This window comes from Rhipicephalus microplus, unplaced genomic scaffold (genome assembly GCF_043290135.1).
Source record: "Rhipicephalus microplus isolate Deutch F79 unplaced genomic scaffold, USDA_Rmic scaffold_24, whole genome shotgun sequence".
Lineage (NCBI taxonomy): Eukaryota > Metazoa > Arthropoda > Arachnida > Ixodida > Ixodidae > Rhipicephalus > Rhipicephalus microplus.
The window spans coordinates 9,959,031-9,981,349 of NW_027464597.1; the positions used below are offsets into that span (position 1 = coordinate 9,959,031).

General features: G+C 44.3%; 1 protein-coding gene across 1 annotated transcript; it reads right to left on the reverse strand.

Annotated features, from left to right (window-relative positions):
* Positions 1-1,569: 1,569 nt before the first annotated feature.
* On the reverse strand, positions 1,570-22,177 carry LOC119181026 (uncharacterized). The gene is made up of 6 exons (XM_075884156.1): positions 21,773-22,177; positions 20,107-20,195; positions 19,179-19,304; positions 15,782-15,929; positions 13,602-13,780; positions 1,570-13,003 (listed from the first exon to the last, which is right to left on the reverse strand). The coding sequence occupies exons 1-6, from the start codon at positions 21,918-21,920 to the stop codon at positions 12,818-12,820; spliced, it is 876 nt and encodes a 291-aa protein (XP_075740271.1). The 5' UTR covers positions 21,921-22,177; the 3' UTR covers positions 1,570-12,817.
* Positions 22,178-22,319: the final 142 nt, after the last annotated feature.

Genomic DNA, 22,319 nt, shown 5'->3' on the forward strand with positions numbered 1-22,319 from the left:
GGAAGTTTTAGATGCTAAACATTTTTGGCATTCTATTTTATGGCATTCATTGAGCTTCCACCTCTCTCTTGTCTATCATCTCCATGTTAGAACCAGCATTTTTTTTAGTTGATGCATTTGCAACTGCAGCAGCGTATTTGCCTTTCCCGTGCGAAGTGTTATCGCAACACTTAAGTTGCATCAAGTTATGTACTAATGCAATTCAGTCTCTGCATTGCCCCATTCTTGATAAGACAACTAAGTAATACCACCGCACCAGCACTTCATCAACCTATCAAAAAATGAAGATTCAAGTTGCTGTTTCTTGTAAGAATGTGCTTAGAAATCCTCCCCAACATTTTCTTCACACAATTTTGCTTCGAACTGTCTAAAAAATATACAAGAAATATTTGCAAGATATTCGCACAGCTCTAATTTATTTTTTGGTGGGAGAGCTTCCATGATGTGTTTAACAACTGCACAGAGTTGTTAACAGAATATTCAGACAGAGAGAGAGAAAGTGTGTGTGTGTGTGTGTGTGTAAATAAACGCACATGCACAAATGTTGAATGCCAGGTGTTCAAAATTAAGCTTTATGGCATTCTTAAAATTCAACACTAGGAAATGCTTGAAAACCACCTTTGCTGATAAGTCATGCATTCTGGGAGACATCAAGTGAGAAACTGTTCCATCATTGTCAGCCACTCCATTAACTAGGATAAAATAATCAACTTTTTAGTTACTGCTGCTAGCAGGCGTGTTGGTATTAAAAAGTTGGAGGCAGCGGCATAGCCAAGAGGTGACACACTAGACAGATTCCCACCCCCCTTCCCTAAAATTTTTTTGTCATGGCATACTGAGCCTAAAATGACACCCAATCACAACTGCCTGGCCGGCCCAAACTCCAAATTGAGAAAGCAAATTTCTGCCTGCGCCCCTGGCTAAAGCAGCCGAGTTTGTACACAGTTCCACTTGGAAGAATTCTAGCAAGTCTGTGCATCGAGACATGCTCCCAGAAAGTTCAATTGCTGTTTGCACGATTAAGCTTGCAAGGCTGAGAGGATGGGTTAAATTTCCTCCCTCATGTGACGAGCAGTCATTGCTTAATACGTCCAGCAGGTAGCAAAGTAACTGATATCATCTTTGTCTATGCCTTCGGTTTGTCAGAATAAATACGGCACGCAACTGCCCCAGAGAATCATGGAGGAGCTTTGCGGCACTGCTGACCGCCTTGCATGTGCAATCGTAAAAACAGCTACTAAACTTGGCAGCGGGAGGGAGATCTAAAAGGCCAGGCATATGCTAGAAGAATTCTTCCTAGTGGAACTGAGTAAAAGCACTACTGACTCCAGCTTTTCAATACAAACATGCCTGCTTGATGCAGTCACCTTAAGGTTAATTATTTAATTTTAGTTAATTGGGTGGCTGACAGCGATAATTATTGTTTCACTTTTTGTCTCCCTGGATACATAACTTATTTGCGAAGGCGGTTTTTAAATACCTTTCAGTGCTGGGTTCTGAAAAGGTCATGAAGCTCAATTTTGAACATCCCGTACATATACGCTAAGAAAGACAATAAAATAATGCAAGTTTAATTTCAGTGTTCACTTTATTAATAGTGCTTTGATTGAGCCATGGTATGTAAACAACTCTCAACGAATGCCGAGCACAAGTGTCCTCCAACAGGTGTATATGCTTGCACTGAAACTTGAAATGAACATTTGCACTTCACAAACGTAAAATATCTTGGTATATCACTGAAGTAAAATTGACAAAAGCAATGAAGGCACTAAAAAAAGCTCAAACAGGAAGTACCACATGCATAAAAAAAAAAGTAGGAACTGTACTTATCTAGCCATTTCGTCGACCATAACACGAAAGTGAAAATATTTTGACTAGGAAGGCAGTGATGAGGAACACCTGGAGAAAGTTCCTAACAAAGAAAATCCAAGCAATAAACAAATCCAAAATATTGTAACGCTGAATCTCTTACAAGTAAAGTTCATCAGGTTCTTAGCTACACCCAAAAGTCAATGTTTATGTACAGGCTGCTTGCTACATTTGATAGAAATCGCAATAGTGATGGTAGCTCAGAGACTAGCTTTTAAAGAATGTAGCCCAATTCAGGAATTAATTAACAATTAAATTAAAAATTGTGCTACCTATACAGCATCTTAAAATTAAATCAAACTGTGGCTTCGCAGGTGACACCTTGAGCTGAGCAAGTGTATGAGTAGGCATTCAGCTTGGAATGATTGCGATAAGTGACGTGTCACTGTCTTGTTATCTACATTGCCTTTGATTAGTGCAATGCACGTCACTCCTCGGTGTAGACAAGAAGTGGGCGCTTGTTTGCAATTTATGCAAACACAGCAATACCCCATCTCCCGGCTGAAGTGCTCAAAACCACACGAGTTTCCAACAATAAAGAGAGTCAATAAAGAGAGTTCTGGCATTCAATTGGGAACGTTGATAGGTAGCATATACAGATTTAACTGAACTCCATCCTTAAGGCTTGAAACAGCTTCCCGACATTGCAGATTGACGACTTTCAAGAAAACTGTAACAATTTTCAATGGGCACACACGTGCACAGTTAAATGATGGTGCTTAAAAACATTGCATGGCTTTCTTTTAGCTCCATATACGCTCGCGATTTCCAAGGCCAGTAGACGCAAAGTTCTTGCGATTCGCTTTTTTTCTTCCATTCACAGGAAGCTTTTCCTCAAGCGTAAAATTTTAAGAGCCTTTTCTAACAGCCTCGATTTGCTAAGCAGACATGAGAGCTTGTAAATTTGGAAAGAGACGATGTGATAAGCAAACCACTTTTGAAGTCACAAGCATGAAACAAATAGACAACCCAATAAGCTACTTTTACCCAGCTCACAAAATACAGCACAAAACAATAAACCATGAAGAAAATGACTAGATGAATACAGCATTGTTTTTACAAGTGAGGAATGTACCAAATGATTGTTTTAAATTGTACTACAGTAGACTCTGATTGAAGGGAACCGGAAGGGACCAGGAAAAATGTGTTCCAATGAACAGAATATTTGTTTACCGAGAGGTGAAGCAGGTTGCAGAATTCAAATTGAAACCAATCATATCAGAGGAAGTTGTTCCATTTAAGCAGCAGTTTCGTTTAACAGATTTCCCTTCACTGAGAGTCCGCTGTATATTGCCAATAAAAGTATCTTCAAGATTACGCTGCCAGTGATTTTTGTAGTAAACTGCGTTTGAGAGAATATAATCAGTGAATACATTCAATCACTGCTATCAGGCTGTTCTCGCAACCGCAGCGCACAACAGATTATAGCGTTTTCCCACACACTCACGGAGAGTGCAGATTTGCAGGTCAGTTTAACATGCACCACAAGCACCTCAGTTGCCGTTGACCAAGTCAAAGACACACACACGCATCCGGAGAAGCCATATCACTGGCACACGGACAAGCACACGTTAGTAACGACAGCCTGTTGAGGATCTGGCACCATTAGTGTAGGGCTGTAGGTCAACACGCGGCTAATGTGCTTGCGCATGTTTTCGGGTGACGATACAGGATGGACCAATGAAGCAATGCATTCACATGTGCGCCCCAATCGCAAGATTACACAACATCTCGCCCGGCCACACTGCGAATTTCAATCGCTGCAAGTTGTAAGCTGCCATCTGTGAAGGCCTTGTTCACGCACTTTCAGAGTCACATCACAACTGTTTTGTGTGAGAGAATCAATTACCTTAATTGAAAATTTATCTGCAAGTGTGCATCTTCGTTCCTATCTGTCTCGTATTTCTCGCACCATTGGCAAATTCCAATCAACATTGACGTGTCTGGTTACCTTTCCTGTTGAGTTTCACACTTGCTTATGGTCAAGCAGAGACAAAAGTGCTTTTCACTGGCTCCTTGTTTTCACCCAACTGTTTCACTGTAAAGCAATCAGCGATTGCAGAGTTTCGCTAAACAAAGGACAGCTCCTACATAATCTCCGAACAAACTGATAAAAGATACACGCCCTAGTTGATTTCTTTCGCACTGAGCTGTGCAGTGCTTTGTATATGCCTAATATTACAGTTATGTAGACATCTTTTGCGACAACAGATGCCCTGGCGTTCATTCAAGCGAACCTTCGTGCTACTCTTCCACCTCTAATAGTGTGCAGCATAGCATTACAACAAATAGCGATAGATAAATAACCCAGACATAAATAAGAATTTCGGGTCAAATGACTAGCTCACGAGTAGAGCGTACTGTAGGGATAATCATTTGAAGTTGAGAGGAGAAAGCACGGTGAAATGCGACAGGTGAATGCGACATTTTGTTTGGCACTGAGAGGTACTCGCTAATGTATTTGAACTGGTCAGACTATCATGTCGCATCGAACGTGTGTAGTAACATACTTGCCTAAATAAAATACCTATCATTGCATAGTACATTGTAGCCCAAGTGAAATTTATATGACGTAACTAACTGACCGACTAAAGAGATGTTGCTTTCTTCACTTGGGAAACTACACAGAAATGCCCAAACTTCCAATATTTCTATGAACATTAGCCTGTTTACTGTTAATGGGCAATCTCGATGAAGTGAGAAAGTGGCTGAACGGAATAATAATAACCTGTATATTTTTAATAGAAGGATCTTTCGCCCATGTAAAACACTATAAGCTTTAAATCATAATGGTGGACTAAAAATAGACACAAAACAAAATACCAAGGATAGAAATGAACGCCTGAATTTCTCTAAGCGTCCTATCGCTTTAAATTTCATAAATGCAAGTTCAAACTGATACTGCTGTTGCCAAACTAAAGTGGCATAACTACTCCAATACAGAAATCACGGCTGAACTGCGAACCTTCACCGATTGTTTTTGAGTCGTGTCTTACCTCAAAAGCATTACGGGCACAATAAAGATAATGAGTGTGATAATGATAGCGATGTTAACAAAACACTGAAGAGCCCAACGATGGCTCAGGAAAAGTGGTCCAGTTAGATTTCGATACTATGAACTCGTATCTCCGTGAACTTTTGCTTGCTACAAACAACTTTTTTTTAAACGGGACATGTGAAAATCAGTGCCAATAAATCCACAGTCGAGACCGTGTATGACACGCTTTGGAACAACCCGAGACATTCCACATAAATTTACTTCGGAAGGCATTTAACTAAGCTTGTGCGAATATTTGAATAGTTTCCATATTCGAACAAATATCACAGTATTCGAATTCACTTCGATTCGAATTTAAAATAATTTCAAAGTATTAAAAAAGAACGAATAGGTGTGTATTAATCTGCGTGTAACCCTCGTAACAGTAATTTCACTGCAATGAGGGAGTGCTAAGCTGTGAAAGCACCTATTCAAATGTACATTATTTCGCGTGTAACTTCCTGTAAAAGTGATTTTACTGCACAGTAAAGAGGCGCTAAGCCATGAAAACATCTGATTATTGAATATTCGCATTGCCGCCAAGCTCCACTTCAAGGTTAAATGAACACACCATCTTCACATTGATTCATCATTTCTTACTTGTATGTTATACAAACCTATATGCTCTAAGTATGGTAAATATCGAAGCGTAGCATATTGATACACAACAGCTGGTACAGCCTGGCTGCAAGAAAGAGGAAGACGGCATTGGTGGCTGGTTGTTGATGAACTGTCGCCATCTTGTTCGCCGAGCACGGTGTATCGTATTCAATTTATTAAATAAGTTACCCATAACATTATTTGTGGAGGTGGACGACTCCCGTACCTCAATGGAGACGCGCAGCGGTTGCAACACCGGGGACTCTTCGGCTACTTCAACTGACAGTGCCTCATCCCCACCGGTCTCTCAACCCGAGTCGACAACCTAAGTCACCCTGCCACCCCTGCGGGATCCTGGAACTTTCTCCGCTGACGGTACTATCGACGTTGACTCTTGGCTGCACTGATACGAGCGAGTCAGTGCTACCCACCGCTGAGATCGCACGCTCATGCTCGTCAATGTTGTGTTCTACCTTGATGGCACGCCACGGACATAGTTCGAAACCAACGAAGCCGAAATCACAAGCTGGGATCTTTTCAAATCGAAAATCCCTGATCTCTTCGGCGATTCATCTGGTCATCAGCTCGCTGCCAAGAAGACTCTCGCCACTCGCGCCCAGACGTCTACTGAATCGTACGTCTCATACATTCTTGACGTCTTGGCGCTTTGTAGCAAGGTCGACCAGCGCATGTCAGAAGAAAAAAAAGTTAATCACGTCCTCAAAGGGATTGCTGACGATGCCTTCAACCTGCTGGTTTTTAATAATGTCACGAGCATCGACACGATCCTGACAGAATGCCGCCGTCTAGAACAGGCTAAAGCCCGCCGCGTCACCCACGGCATCACGCGCCTGCCGAACACAGCTGCTACTTCCTCTTGTGATGACGCCGTCCGCCCAGTTCCCCGATGTGACAACTTCACCCGCATCATTCGTCGCGAGGTCGAGGCAGCCCAACCAGTAGCTAGTCCATTTCCAATTCTTCACCGACCACTATCTCACTGATACAAGCCGTCGTTCGTCAAGAATTATAGAACGTCGGCCTACACCCCATTCAACCAGTCTACTCTGCCGAGCCTTTTTATTGTCGTCTCTCCGCTCCTCGATTTCGTTCCAACTACTCTCGACAGCGCAATTTGTCCGAATGGCGTACACTGGACGACAAGCCCATATGCTTCAACTGCCAACGTGTCGGTCATATTGCTCGCCACTGCCGCAATCACTGGGCTCCACCAGCACGCTATGGGCCTCTTACCCAGGCCACTTCAGTCCACCAGTCGTCCTCGACATTTGGTTTTGATTCCCCTATGCCGACCACATCCTCTGATTCTGCCGCACCTCCGACGAGACCTCGCTACGCCCGCTCACCATCCGCTCACCATCCGCTCACCATCCTACGCCCGCTCACCTCGTTCGCCCCCACAACGCCGTCCTGCCTCTCCGACCTATTCGCAGCGCCCCCGACCAGAAAACTAGGCAGTGCAGCTTCTGGAGGTGAAGCTGCATTGACGACGACCTCTGCAAGAAATCCTCGTGTAACATTACCGACCACTCGGAATCTGTTGAACGTTACTTTAGACAATGTACCTGTGCGCGCGTTGATCGATACCGGCGCGCATGTGTCCATAATGAGTGCTGCTCTTCGTCGCCGCCTAAAGAAAGTTATCACACCTACCTTGAACCGAGCCGTTCGAGTCGCCGACGGGGGAACTGCCGCGATTATTGGCATGTGCTCTGCCCGTGTGACTATCGCCGATAGAAGCACTGCTGTTCTTTTCACCGTTATAGAAAATTGTCCTCATGAAGTAATTTTAGGCATGGATTTTCTAATCGCTCACTCGGCCCGTATAGATAGTTCAGCCGGCTGTCTGACATTGAAATGCCTCTACTTTCTGATTTGACCAACCCACCCCAAAGTTGCCTTTGCTGCATTGATTTCGCACGTCTTCCGCCTAGCTGTGTCACACATATCAACCTCTTCTCTACACCACCTGTACCTGACGGGATTACATGGTGGCACCAATTCATGCCGTGATGCTTACGCATGGCTTCGCTGTTCCGCACACCATTTTGACAATCGTTGAAAACCGCACATTCCTTCCTATTGTCAATTTTGCTCTCACTGCCCAAATTCTTGCACAAGGTATCTCCCGGGCCGAAATTACTGCTCTACAAGACCATACGGTTGAACCCTTCAGAGTGAATGATTGCTGCACCTCAGACCATGAACCAACTCTATCAAGTTCATCGGGCGTCGACGTTGACCACATGGTACCATCAGACCTCGCTCCTGATTAAGCGGAAGCCCTTCGTCACGTCCTGGAGTCCTATAGTGACATTTTCGACTTCGCCAGCACGGCTTTAAGCCGAACAAGTGTTGTTACTCATCGCATCAATACTGGTGACGCGAGTCCCATTCACCGACGTCCATACCGTGTTTCCACGTCCGAGCGCACAGTCATACAACAGGAAGTCGAAAAGATGCTTGCAAAAGACATAATCGAGCCCTCATGTAGCCCCTGGGCTTCTCCTGTGGTCCTGATCAGAAAAAAGGATGGAACATGGCGCTTTTGTGTAGATTATAGGCATCTCAACAAAATTACGAAGAAAGATGTTCACCCGTTGCCTAGAATCGGCGATGCCTTAGACTGCCTTTACACTGCTGCGTATTTTTCCACTATCGACCTTCGATCTGGCTATTGGCAGATCGCCGTGGACGAGATGGACCGTGAGAAGACCGCATTCGTCCCTCCTGACGGGCTTTATCACTTCAAACTTATGCCCTTTGGTCTCTGTAATGCGCCGGCCACATTCGAAAGAATGATGGATACATTGCTCCAAGGGTTTAAATGATCAACCTGCTTATTTTATTTAGACGACGTTATTGTTTTTTCGCCCACATTCGACTCCCATCTCAAGCGTTTATCGGCGATTCTTGAAGTTTTTCGTCGAGCCGGACTTCAACTGAACTCGTCGAAATGCCATTTTGCTCGTCGTCAAATAACCGTACTTGGCCACATCATCGATACCGCAGGAGTCCGCCCGGATCCCGAGAAAATTCGCGCCGTCACGGACTTTCCTATTCCGAAGTCAACAAAGGACGTTCACAGTTTTGTGGGCTTGTGCTCCTACTTTCAACGGTTTGTTAAGGACTTCGCAATCATTGCACACCCACTCCCAAACCTCCTGAAGAAGGACACCACGTTTTTCTGGGGCGCTGATCAAGACTCATCTTTTTCCCAGCTCACGAGGCTCCTTACAACACCGCCGATTTTAGCTCATTTCGATCCATCAGCTCCAACCGAGGTTCGCACTGACGCTAGTGGGCATGGCATCGGGGCAATGCTACTGCAACACCAACGCGGACATGACCGCGTTGTAGCATATGCAAGCCGCCTGCTATCTACAGCCGAGCGCAACTATTTAATCACGGAGCGTGAGTGTCTCGCTCTTGTGTGGGCAGTCGCCAAGTTTCGCCCATACTTATACGGGCGTCCATTCCGGGTAGTCACCGACCACCACGCGCTCTGCTGGTTGGCCTCACTCAAGGATCCCACAGGACGCCTCGCTCGTTGGTCCCTACGATTACAAGAATACATGTTCACCGTAGTATCGTACAAAACAGGGCGGTCACATCAAGATGCAGATTGTTTATCATGCTACCCTGTGGAAGAGGCTGCCCATACTGACACCTTTCCAGACCTTCTGTCTGTGACGCAGCTACTCAACCTTGGCCACGAACAACGCCGGGATGCTTTCCTGCAAACCATCATTGACAAGCTTGAGTCAATGCTTCGCGACGCATCTCTACAAATGTTGTTGGTAAAAGACGGCATCCTGTATCGCCGTAACTTCGATCCATATGGCCATGACTTGCTCCTCGTCATACCAGCACATCTTCGTGCGACTGTTCTCAACCAACTTCATGACGCTCCTTTGGTGGGCCACTTGGGCGTCTCTCGCACATACGACCGTGTACGTCGTCGCTACATCGCCGCTTGTGAGCTCTGCCAGCGCCGCAAAAAGTCATCTTCCCTACCAGCTGGATTCCTTCAGCCGATCGACATTCCCATCGAACCTTTTTTTCGAGTTGGCCTCGACCTGCTTGGCCCATTCCCGATCTCCAGCTCAGGCAACAAATGGATCGCTGTCGCCACTGGCTATGCGACAGCGATCACACGAGCACTTCCGACGAGTTGCGCAACCGATGTGGCGGACTTTCTGGTATATATTATTTTATTACACGGAGCTCCACGCCAACTTCTCACTGACCGGGGCTGGACCTTCCTATCAGCTGTCGTTGATGAAATCCTGCGCTCTTGCTCTGCCAAGCACAAGTTTGCCACTTCGTACCATCTGCAAACGAACGGTCTTACGGAGCGCCTCAACCGCACCATAACCGACATGCTTTCTAAATACGTAGCGGCCGACCACCAGGACTGGGACATTCATTTGCCATTTGTGACATTCGCATATAATTCCTCCTGTCACGAAACTGCCGGCTATTCACCATTCTACTATACGGCCGAGAACCCGCCCTACCATTTGGCGCCTTGCTGCCCTCGGTCACTGAGTATGCCGGCGAAGCCATCGCGCGAGCCGACCACGCACGCCAACTCGCCCGCAGCCGCCTGCCGGCCTCACAGGAGCACCAAAGACAGCTCTATGATTCCCATCATCGATACGTGCACTTTTGACCGGGATCCCTTGTCCTCCTCTGGTCCCCACTCGGCGTGTAGGGCTTTCTGAAAAACTGCTGTCACGCTACACTGGACCATACCGTGTTGCTCGCCAGGTGACTGACGTTACATACGAGATCGTTCCAGCCGATTCAACGTCATCATCGTCACCTTCGAGTGACATCGTGCACATAGCTCGACTCAAGCCTTATCACCCTCCTCCTACCGCATTCGAGTTGCTCAAGCACCGAGACGGTGCTTCTACCGACGAGGGGAGTTATGATACACAACAGCCGGCACAGCCTGGCTGCAAGAAAGAGAAAGACGACGTTGGTGGCTGGTTGTTGATGGATGAACTGTCGCCATCTTGTTCGCCGAGCATGGTGCATCGTATTTAATTTATTAAATAAGTTACCCGTAACAGTATTTTGCAGGTTATCACTTGCATTCTACCAAAAATCAAATGCTGGTGCTATTCAAAGTTGTTCCCACTTCCACTGAACCAAAAAAAAAATGGCATTTGCACGGGCCTCATTTAAATTTTAAAAATACATATTGTGCAGGTTAGTTAGCTCATGACAAGTGTGCCCATTTTTTATGACAAGTGATATATACAATTCAAATTTGATTGAAAATTATTTGACCAAAATTACTATTCTCTTCAAGTTCCCTTTGAACCTAAAATTCACTATTTACACTAGCCTAAATTTAACCCATCTGCGAATTGGAGTATGTTGACAAACAAAAATGTGCAAACAAAAATTTGCTTTACTACAGCCAATACAGCTTGGACCTCACATTCGTGGCTCCAAGCAGTCGCAGGAAAACTTTGCATGCAGCAGTTATCTACAGTTCCTTATACACATATTCTTGATATCAAATTTTGCAGTGATCATTGCACCGTATTGGTTCTTTAAAATGAAACTGCCACTAGATACAAGTTTTTCACAGCATACTTGGACACTTTCTGAAACAGCCAAACATGGGCTCAACTGCTTGCATGAATAAATGAAGTGACAGCCCATAGGACAGGATGAACAAAACAAATGGACAAATTAACTGTCAATCCATTCTTTTTGGTCTCTTTTCTGCATTGTCGCTCTACTTGACCATAATTGATGCAAACCTGTCTGAATTGGGGCTCTTTTGGCGCCCTTCACTGATTTTTTTAGTGTAAATCCGAGTGGTGTGGATGGTAGGGTTGCCACCTTGTTACAATAAAAAAAATGGCTCTTTGAAGCGAGGGGTTAACAGGATCCTAAACTACTGTTGAACGATAGATGCTGTGTCAGGTCTTAAACATGCAGTGCCATTTTATGCAACATTTCTTTCCTTGAGCAAACTCCTAATGTACAAACAAAAACAGCACACTGATCACTTGAGCTGGACAACAGTATAATTGCTGGGATAAAGATACCCCTGATTAGAATGACCCTTCATTTATCGCCCTGAATTCACTTACTTAAAAGTTTGTCTTTAAAATCTGTTTTTTCTTTGCCTTAATATAACAGGCCAGTGGCATCACAAACAAACTTTACAATGTATACAGTGAATATGCCTTAAATATATTAGACATTCATATATTATACATATTTGCTCTTTTCCAATGATCGTTCTATTTGAAGGGATCTTAAAAAGAGGTTGATTAATGTGGTGAGCGTTCTGGTGATTGACGATCAATACTTACAATCGAAGTTGTAACTGATGCTTATTTGAAGCCCGAGAAAGTAAATAAATTATGATATTATGACATAAAGAAATGGCCAATGGCCACTGGAGCGAACCAGCAACTGGCCTGCTATTTAAAAAACTGGGCGGGTGGGCCTAAACCAAACAGGTGGCAACCCTAGCGAATAAGGGCTCTGAAGCCTTGTAGCACCGTTCTGAACGACCCCGATTCTACAAAATCACATGCTTCAGGGGCAAATCCAGAAATTTTTTTAGGCAAAGGGGCGGTTGATAAGCCTTACCGTGTGTGTTTGTAAGTGTGCGTGTTTGTAAGTGTGCGTGTAAGTGTGCGTGCACATGACAGATTGAAACATTTGAGTTAGAGCCACTCACTAGGCCATGGTATGTGCGTGAAGTCGAAATCGTGAAGGAATCCTGTCTGGCTGGGAAGGCACATTCTGAGCAAAAAAGCGACACCAACTAATCCAAAGAAAACGTTCATGATAATTTGGCTTCCAGCGCAAAAGCCTTGTTTCCAATGATTGCATCACCCCAATGGGCTCGAGTAATCGCCTCAAAGAGCATTTAGTTTGAGACTCCCATCATTACCATTCACTGTGTGGGAGAGGTCGGCACAATAATAGATTCCAGATGTATCCGTGATGCTGTCATTTTTTCTGCTGCAACGATTGTCGCGTTGTTTGAATCAATCTTGTGGTCACTTATGATGGCGTGCTCTGCTAAAGCTCCACTTAATAAAACAATCTGCTTCTGGTAATGCATTCATATTGTGAACAAGGCTTCCGCACTAAAAGCTGAAGCGTCATAAGCGTTTTGTTTGGACCGGTCAGTGTCTCTTTTCTGTTTAGAAAGTGGTTGTAGCTGCTTGGTCTGGCCTCGCTGGCACTGGATTTTTCCTGGCTTCATATCAAGTTGTGGGCAGGCCTTTCTGTGCCTCGGGGCACTCAGTAAGCAACGGTCGCCCTCTCCGGGGGTAGTGACGCCTCGTCCCCGCTCTCGGCTGTTCCTTCTGAGCAGGAGTCCGGTTGCGAGCTGCCCTGGCAAGACTCGCTGCTCAGGGGTGCGCCACAGGGGCAAGCGGGTTCATCTGATGCTTGGTGTGTGGGCCGCCGCCGCCGCAAGCCTTCGTGCTGTGTGTGCATGCACAGAAAGGCAGGAGGGAGAAAAACATCAACAAGAACACCTCTTACAGTGTAGAAGGCTAAATAATGATCTCTAAATGTTCCAGCAGGATTTGCATTGACTGTACTGCCTTTGAACAGGAAGACTGTCCTACACGCATTTATGAAACAGCTGCACGACTTGTGCTCCTCTCAGGCATAGTTTAGTGGCATAATCTCAGGAAAGATAGAAAATAGAGGTGACAGATTTTTGAACAGCGAAGGTCGCTAGAGCCTATCTCTTGATAAGAAGGCTTGTCACTGCCAGGGCAGTAACCGAGTCATCCAAGATTATATGCTACCCTGATGAAGGCGAGTCTTTTTGCCAAATGTTCGCTCCAGCAACATTCTCTGTTCAACTACTCTACATCATTGTTGATGTGGTTTGTTCAAATAGCTATTGCAGATGGAGCTCTCGGTATAAGCATTGTGCTACCGACAGTTGCCTTCACAATTGGCACATTATGTCTGCTGTGTTTCTTTGCAGCACTGCTTAATGCCCATTTTCTGCAGTCGCCCTAAAGAAGCTTGCTCAGGCATCAAGCTCATCACCGACGTCCTTACTAACCCTCTCCCGCGAAGGTGTCTGCGGAGCTCCCTTGGAGAGCTCACGGACAAGCAGGTTGATGGAATGGCTCATGTTGGTGTTGGTGCTCGCCGACTGGGCCCCACCCGACTGTCGAATGAGCAGCTGCTTTAACAAGGCTTCCGTCTGCGCCAGGCGCCGCTTCAGCTCTTCCACTTCACCTGCAAGGGTGTGCGCAATAATAGTGTTGATGCATGCAGGCGATGTGCATGTTGCCACGTCATCAGCAATGGGCAAGTTTTATTGCTTTCCTGCGCATCCACCACAATCTAGCACAAAGTTTATAGAGGAGAAAGTTTAGACACCTAATTAAATATCACAAGAATAACAAAGAAGCACAGAGAAAAAGCATGAACTTGCAACGCATTTATTTGCAGGTGAATCGGAAAAAAATATGTATGTCGCCCGACACATGTGCAAACAGCACTGCCTCATCACTACACGTCAAAACACGAGGTCATCGAAAAGGCATATCAGTCCAGTACAAAGATTGAAATTGGAACTCAGATGTGCGCAAAATTCTGATGTGCCATTTACACACAAGCCACCTTTCTTTTTTATCCAAGATGCCTCCATTATTTTTTGGGCCAGAGCATCTGAGCTTTTGGAAAGAACCGAACTGCTTGAAAACCTTACCTCACACAGGTAGGAATAGTAGTGTGCAGGAAAACCTGCTACCACATTATTTCGAAGTGGCAGCTCATGTTCCCTAACTGAGTTCACGTCAGCATTTGAACTTCAGGGTTAGCGAAGATGGACTGTCAATTCAAAATATTTTGGCAGCACATTTGCCTGCACACTGCCATTCCTGCTCCTGTGAGGCGAGGTTTCCAATCGTTTTTGTTCTTGCTCTGGCCAAAGAAATAATGGAGGCGTTTTTGATTTTAAAAAAAAAAAGTGACTTGTGTATAAGATACACATCAGTCGATTTGCAGATGTCCGAGTTCCAAATTCGCTCTTCACTGCTGGACTGATATGCCTTTTCAATGACCTCGTGTTCCGACATGCAGTGGCAACACGAGGCATTGCTGTTTGCGCATGTGTGGTATGGCATATATATACTTTCTGCTGTTTAAGTGCAAATAAATCTATTGCGAGTTGATGCTCTTTCCCTGTGCTCCTTCGTTCATGCGGTGTTTAGGCGTCTAGAATTTACCCTGATAATGCTGTACCGACAGGCCCAGCAACAAGTATTTCAAAGTGTATAGAGCGGGGCAAAAGGGCAAGAAAGGCTCCATGACACAACTCAGCGATATATATCAGTAATACAGCTCTATGACACAGCTTACCGCCAGAGCTTAGTAATACAGCTCAGTGATACAGCCTAGTAATGCAGATCAGTGACATGCATCTAAGTGATAACACCCAACTTGTAGAGCCAATTGGTACAGCTCAGTAGTGCTACAGCTTTGTGACACAGCTTGGCGATACCACTCGGTGACACTGCCTGATCAGTGATGCAGCTCATTGATACATCTCAGTCATAAGGCTCAACAGGTAACCCAGCAGTACCATTCTACTCGGAGGAGCAATACAGCAACATAGTTTGGTTTTTGTGCAGCTTGAACTGAGTGCACCATGGAAATTCATCTGTACTGTCTTACTTGCACTCAATGCACCGATCATTATTGTTTTCTCTTTCTTTCCAACATGTACCTGGTCCAGTATTGGCAGTGTTTTGCCTTATCCATCGCAGTGGTCTAGTGGTTAGGATGCTCGTTTGCTGACCCGCAAGTCACGGGATCCAATACCAGCCACGGTGGTTGCATTTCCAATGAAAGTCAAATTGCTTCAGGCCAGCCCAGCGAGGTGCACATTAAAGAACATTGGGTGGTCGCAATTTCCGGAAGCCTCCACGATGACGTCTCTCATGATCGTACCCTGGTATTGAGACGTTAAACAACAATTATTATTACTATTATGTGCCTTGACTCACTGCTGTTGAATTCCTGTTAGGTACAAAGGTGATTTTTGGCTTCTCATGAAGCTTCTCAACTAACTCGGCCTATCACACTACACACAAATGTTTCTCTTGGTCCAGGATTACTTTCATTTGCCATCTACATGTGGGTGCCTTTCCTCTCTTTTCTTCTTCTTTATTTTTCCCCATTGTTTTGCAGACAGTGTTTCCTGTGGTGGTGCTTCTTCATGCAACAACTCACCCATGGGATTCTGTCTTGAAGAGTCACCCGGATGGACCCCGTGACCCGGTGAGCCAAAGCCGTTGATGCCTCTTGGGTCGGGACAGGACCATGGCTCTTGGTTCCCACCATCCTGTGCTGCTTGAGGAGGGGGCTTCTTGCACACCAACTGAAACCGAAAAGAATTGAAAGGCATTCAAGTTTTAACCAGCGGCGTAGCTTTGGGACACGGAAAGAATGAACTGATGAGAGAAGACAAGGGCTGGTGCTGACTTCAACTATAAACCTTCACCACGAGTATGTATAAAAACTCTATGTGCAACGGAGACTACGTCTTAAAGGTCTAAGAATTACAGTTTTCTGGAATGTTATGTGAAGCAGTATTTCACTGCAGCCATACATTATACATGCGAGGTGCAAAGCCCTCCCCCCATGCTCGGAAGACATTTCTAATAAAAACTGTCAGGCCTGCGTGGAATACGCAGCACAGTCACAGCGAAAGCTAGAAGAGTGGCCTTTCAGAACCTTTTCTAAAAACTCTCTGAATAACTGCTAGAAGTGCACTTCTTCGGTACCCACTATGCCATAAATAATCAGAATGTTGTGTAGTAGGTCGGCATTCACTATGCTACCCTTCGTCATTCTTCAGAGAAGCATGGTATCCGCTCAACACTTGCAACAAATTTTGAGCGAATTTTGAGTTGCACTCGGTGGCTGATGAGGATCAAGAATTACGCCTGAAGTGGGTATGCACCACAGAGAATCAAGAACAAGCTTTTGTAATGGATATGAGCATTGGAGGACCGAATCGTTATGCAATTTACATTGTTTGATGCCTGGTTGTTCCTTTGCTGTTCTCAAACGCTTTATTACTCATATCAACTCAATTCCTTTTCCCACATCAAGCCTGCCTAAGACCAGTTAGCAAATGAGTACCAAGCATCGGCATGTCTAAATGGTAAAATACCCAAGTAACCAGAGATATCCGCTGGCTGTTCATTATGAATACAAATGCCAAGCCATTTGAATATCCAATACTGATAGCCAATGGACGTACTTTAAAATTTCATGCCCCGTGTAGCTGTTTTCTGAACGTCCAAACTGGATGTCCGACCAGATTAAGTTTTGAGCGTTCACTAGCTGTCCATATAAGGACATGCCAAGGATATGTGCATTCGCTCATCAATTATTGTAAAATGTATGCAGTGAAAATATATATAGATCTGCAAAATTCTGGGTGACAATCTTGTAAAATTCATTCAAATTTGGGCACACGCAATCGCTCCCAGGATGCCAAATAATTTTGCTTCTTGAGGCAAAACAGTCTGGTTGAATCAATATGTGTATTGTATGCCATAAGAAAGAATGTATTTAGTGTTATTATTATCGCACGTGAACTGACGAATATGCAGATCGAGCACGTCATAGCAGTCATCATGTAGGCAAACTTTCATGCGCCAACCTCGAAACTTCTCAACAAGTGTTGCACCGCAGTTGCTCAGATTCCTTGAACGCACACGTCATGCTAGCCATGCCCCTCTGGATGTGTTGGGAGAAAACGCATGTCATTGTCCCGAAACCTGCTCGACCAGTGATGTACACTGAGGGAAGGAGCACCGGTCTGCGAACGAAGAAGGCAGATTTTTTTTTTTTTTCAAGTGCACCCATGTGGACATCAACAGCAACATGTGAAGTTAAAGGATGACTTTTCTACAAAAAACACTGAAACGCGGCACGAGCCCAGATTACCGCAGCAAGCAGCAGCAACCCCGCTCACTTGCACGATACAGATAAGGCCACGTGTTAAACATCTGTCTTTACGTCTCATAATAGAAATCTATCTGTTCTTATCATGCGTTAACTATTTTCCATCATTTGTATAAGCCCTGCTAATAAGTGGCATGTTTCCAGCTCTTCATTTGCTCGCATCTTGCTAATAACAGATTTTGAGACAAGCACGTGGTCAGTGCCTGTACATCTTCTTTAAAAGCATGAGCTACACCCATTAGTTTTTCTCCTGTACTTGTCTGTATGTACATATTGAACATGGTTACTAGAATAACATTGCCATAAACACGCGCAAGTTGGGTTTGTTGCTAATAACATAATTTAATAAACCCATAAAGAAGCAATTTGCCGCCTAAGAAGTCATCACACTTGAAAGTGGAAGGGCATTGAACACTGAAAGCATGTAAGACTATGTACACCCTTTCACAATCGCAGCTGTGGACTGTGAGTTATGTGCTTCTTAGCCTTGCTACATGTTGATAATAAAGGTTCTATTGTTCTTAAAAGCCCGCTTGGTCTCCTTTTTTTTTTTTTTTGAGAATTCATTTGCAGCAGAAAATCTCCCGCAGAAAAAAGATGGGCCTCCGAGTAAGCTGTGGGGGTACGTTATTCTTCACATTAAAGGTTTTTCTTGATATGCACTAGCCATATACACAAAAACATTATATATATATATATATACTTTAAAGTGCCTGTCAATGTCAATGTTGGCTGTCCTAAAGGGATGTCGAGCGAACGTACAAATTTGTTACCTTTGTACATCTGATCTACGTTCATCAGACGTACAGTGTACATTCGTGGACATTTGATAGATGTCGAGTGTATCCGAAATGTACGTCCCGTCGTATGCCCATCGGATATCAGTGGTTACTTGGATACTGGGCTGGCACACAGGAGATCCGGGTACGAATACCATTGTGTCCTTAGTGTTTTTTATTTACTCAGTTTTTGTTTTCTTATTGCGTGCAATAGTGGTTACGAGCTCTGGCGGCGGCGGTCAACTACAGCGCCGCACCTGACCCGTGTTGAGATCTCATAACAGCTTTCTCTCTAAAAGGTCCTCTGTGCATACTCACTATGGTGATTGAATGGTTTGTTTAAATAAAGCAATGTGGCACTTTGTCACTGGGAACTAGTTGACTAGAAAAGTCTTCAGCTTCCCTCTCAAAAAAACTTCATTTGAGCCTTGTGGGTGCATAACCCTGATGCTACAGTTACAACACCAATACAAAAGACGCCCCATGAATACAGCACACACAAGCGCTGCACAAGTAATGTCGTTTCTTCGTTGGACATCTTGTGTGTTTGCGCTGTAACTTTAAACCCTCTCCAGAAGTTAATGACATCCATGGTGTCCAAACAAACAAGTGTAGGAAATTCAAAGCAGCACTGCTACCCAGCACTTAATTTTGTGTAGTATACCAGTTACCGGGACTCTTGGCAAAGTAAAAGCGGTGCATTTCAATTGCATAATTGTAATTCAATAGCACAGCATAATTACTCCTCATCGGATTCTTTTCAAAACATTTCATCGGAAACCCACACTCAGCCTTTGCTGTATGCAAGTGTAGCAAACAAATGTGCAATATCAAACACTATTTCATGCTTTCGAGTCTAACAGAATACTCACCTTGAGCACGGTGTAAAGGAAAAAGACGACCACTCCAATTGTGTACAGCGGCATTACCAGGTTCATGGTTCCACCGGTCTTGGCAGCCTGTCGAGGGGGCTGGCGCATCGACGGATGCGGGAACGGCTGTCACAGATGCAAAAGGGTTTTTCCGATTACATCAATAAGTGCATTCGGAGGAATCTGGCAATAAAAAACCCGAAAACTATTGAGACTTTTCACGGAAGTCTTGAGTTGCAGCATTACAATGACTGCACCTGATGATTATATTTTTTTCTCAATGGCTGCAAGATTGGTACTGAATGTCAAAAAGTGTCCTGTCGTTTTACCTGACATCCCACATCATATTTACAGAACTGTGTCTCAAGCTGCAAGGCATGAAGGTTCATTCATAAAGACTCGCAACTTTGGAACCTGAGCAGCTTTGCAAGCATTCACAAAGAACGTATTGTATCTTCGATAATTTATTACCATTTGCAAAGCGTTTCGTTACTGGAGCTGTGCACGACAGAAAAAATGCTGGTAGCGACTTACGGCCATGTCTCATGACATAGAATGTAACTAGAAAGCACACAAAGCACATAGTACAGTAATTTTTCTTTGTTAACTGATTACCAAAAAGGTTAATTGGTTAGAACATAATCATCTAGATGGGCTCTTTTTCTTTAATGACTACCTTTTTATAAGAAGCCTCAACAGACATAAAAGCTCTTTAAACACACTGCAGTTCGACAATGTGTCGCAAGATGCCACCACGAGCTTTGGTATTACCGTTCATAAGTCTTGTATCCTGTATATAATCTATAAAATAGTAAGAAGTTTATTAACTGGAAATGCTGAAACTCTGAATTGCCTTTAGGGCAAGTGGAAGTCTCCTATGTAACAAGGAGCACAGGTGACACCTGCACAATACGAAAGTGCTACTCACACGGCCCCTGGCATACTCAGGATTGTGAGGTCGAGCCTGGCCCATGGCTTCGTGCATTCGTGATTGGGGCCCTCGGCCTGGGATTAGGCCTGCGTGAAATTCATTCCAAAGCGCACAAAGCGTCACACCAAAGTTGAAGTAATTTTACAAGATTATGTCGAGGAATATAGCCAGACATCGGGGCACTTCCAGGCATGCAGTTTACCGTGCACTAGTGCACATAAGCACTTGTCAAGGTGTTTATGCAAGTACAATGCAAGATCCGGTGTTTCAATTATCTGAATTACTGATGTATACAGAACTATTTCATTTTTCCCTCTTTCATGTTCAATGCCAGTGGTGTTTGCACAAGGTGTGATATATTTGTACTTCCACTTGCTGCATTATGAGCCATAATGTCAAATAAGTCACCTGATGGTATATGCAGACAATAAATGCATAAATTGAGATCTTATGTTTAAACATTGATAGTCCTTACTATTTCAATGCCTTGCTCTATTGTTTCAGCTGCATTTGTAACAGTAACTCTGTCTGAACTCCTGAACTTACACTCCATGCTTGGAAAGGGTCTAAGAGTGATCACACATCATACCACAGTTTTGAAGCACCTACTGTTCCATAATTGCAGTGCCAATACCAAACTAAATTTGCACTATTAGGCAATGACAGAAATACCACTCACAGAAAGTTAATCCGATATTCATACAAGCAAAGCAAGCTTTCTGCCAGCCTGAGAATCTATGCCCGAGCGATTCCAATTCAATGGTGTAAAAGGCTACACTTTTATGAAAGAAATTAGGTACGAGCATGCTTCAATCAAGTACACGCTTGAGCAACAATGCGATGAAATGTACTGCTGCAGCCAAAAAGGCCATCTCTTGTGCAGGGTGCCTGTTGGCGGGGGCACTTCTTCATTGTCACCACTGGCATGCTTTTCATCACAGCTGTGAGCAGACTCTTCAGCTTTCATTCAGAGGAGGCCCTGCCTTGCTGTGTTAGTTGACAAACAGCTCAGTGAATGTTCAAGAGAAACGAGAAAAATTATTTTCCAATCTCCCTGCCAACCAGGCAGTGGGTTTATAGATTATACATGTACGCTTTAGAAAAGTATTGTGTGCTTGGCCTCTACAGTTCAACTTAAATAATGGAGGCCCTAGCCAGGAATATAGTTACTTTTGATAGGCAGCAGAGACAACCACATCCCACATACCTTAAAGTGGGACACCAGACGTTTTGCTAGGGAATCTGTCATTGTGTTTTAGAAAAACTTAATTTCAATTGACTAATGAAACAGGTTTTTTTTTCATTCCGTTCCATTGACCAATGCTTCATTTGGTGGCTGCGCAAAATAAGTGCTGCATGGCTCTGTGTCTCGATGTTGAAACTCACAATTCAAGCCAATACTCAATTTGTTGCTGGTAAATTATCCTGAAGTCAGAAACAGGCCAGAACTTTGTGATCGTCACATGTTTTCCGACCAGTACATGCCAAGAAAAAAAAAAGAGCATATTGGTACGCGAAGAGATGCAAATATTACGCCCGCACCTTAATCTCTTCGATTAAATTGAGCGGACTTTCGTGTCAAGTCGAAGGAAGTAGTACTCAACACATTTAAGCACCTTTTGAGCGTCCATGGAAAAGATAAGTCAGCCACTAGACCACTCACCGTCCTGCGCCTCCTGTGATGAAAACGTTATGGAGAAGGCTGCCTGCATCATTGGATAAAATACTTTGGGCCAGAGAACAGTGAAGCAACCAACCACAATGGCAAGCACGGCGATGCTTTTCCCAACGCCGATGTCTGAATTCGCCATCTTTCGGGATCGCGCGCGAGAAGAGCGGAGCGCAATCGGCGTTTCGCTTTCGCTCCTGGTGTTGTGCGGCTAAGCCCACCTTAGAGCCGTGCCATGACCCTTGCGTACATTCACATGCTCGCGGTAAAACCACACCGAGGTTGAAACCGTAGAGTGGTTGGAACAGTGATGGCAGAGGTATTTGTCGTAGGACGGTAAATCTAACGCCGCAGAACACCTACAAGAAGAGAACACAACCACCTGCGTCCAACAGAATCACTGTTGATGGTGTGCTGTCAGAGCAGCAACAACCTTGGCGACGCTTTTGTCGGTCGAACTAAAAGTTGACCATACTCTAACAATAAAAAGTTGTAAAGAAATGAAAAGTTAAAACTAAAAACTATTCTAACAAGAACATTT

Excerpts from the sequence above, each read along its gene's own strand:
- LOC119181026 (XM_075884156.1), bottom strand. The coding sequence starts at position 21,920 with ATGGCGAATTCAGACATCGGCGTTGGGAAAAGCATCGCCGTGCTTGCC. Across the intron at positions 20,196-21,772 it reads ATCACAGGAGGCGCAGGACG|GCCTAATCCCAGGCCGAGGG; the intron begins GTGAGTGGTCTA and ends AATTTCACGCAG. Across the intron at positions 13,781-15,781 it reads TTCAAGACAGAATCCCATGG|GTGAAGTGGAAGAGCTGAAG; the intron begins GTGAGTTGTTGC and ends ACACCCTTGCAG.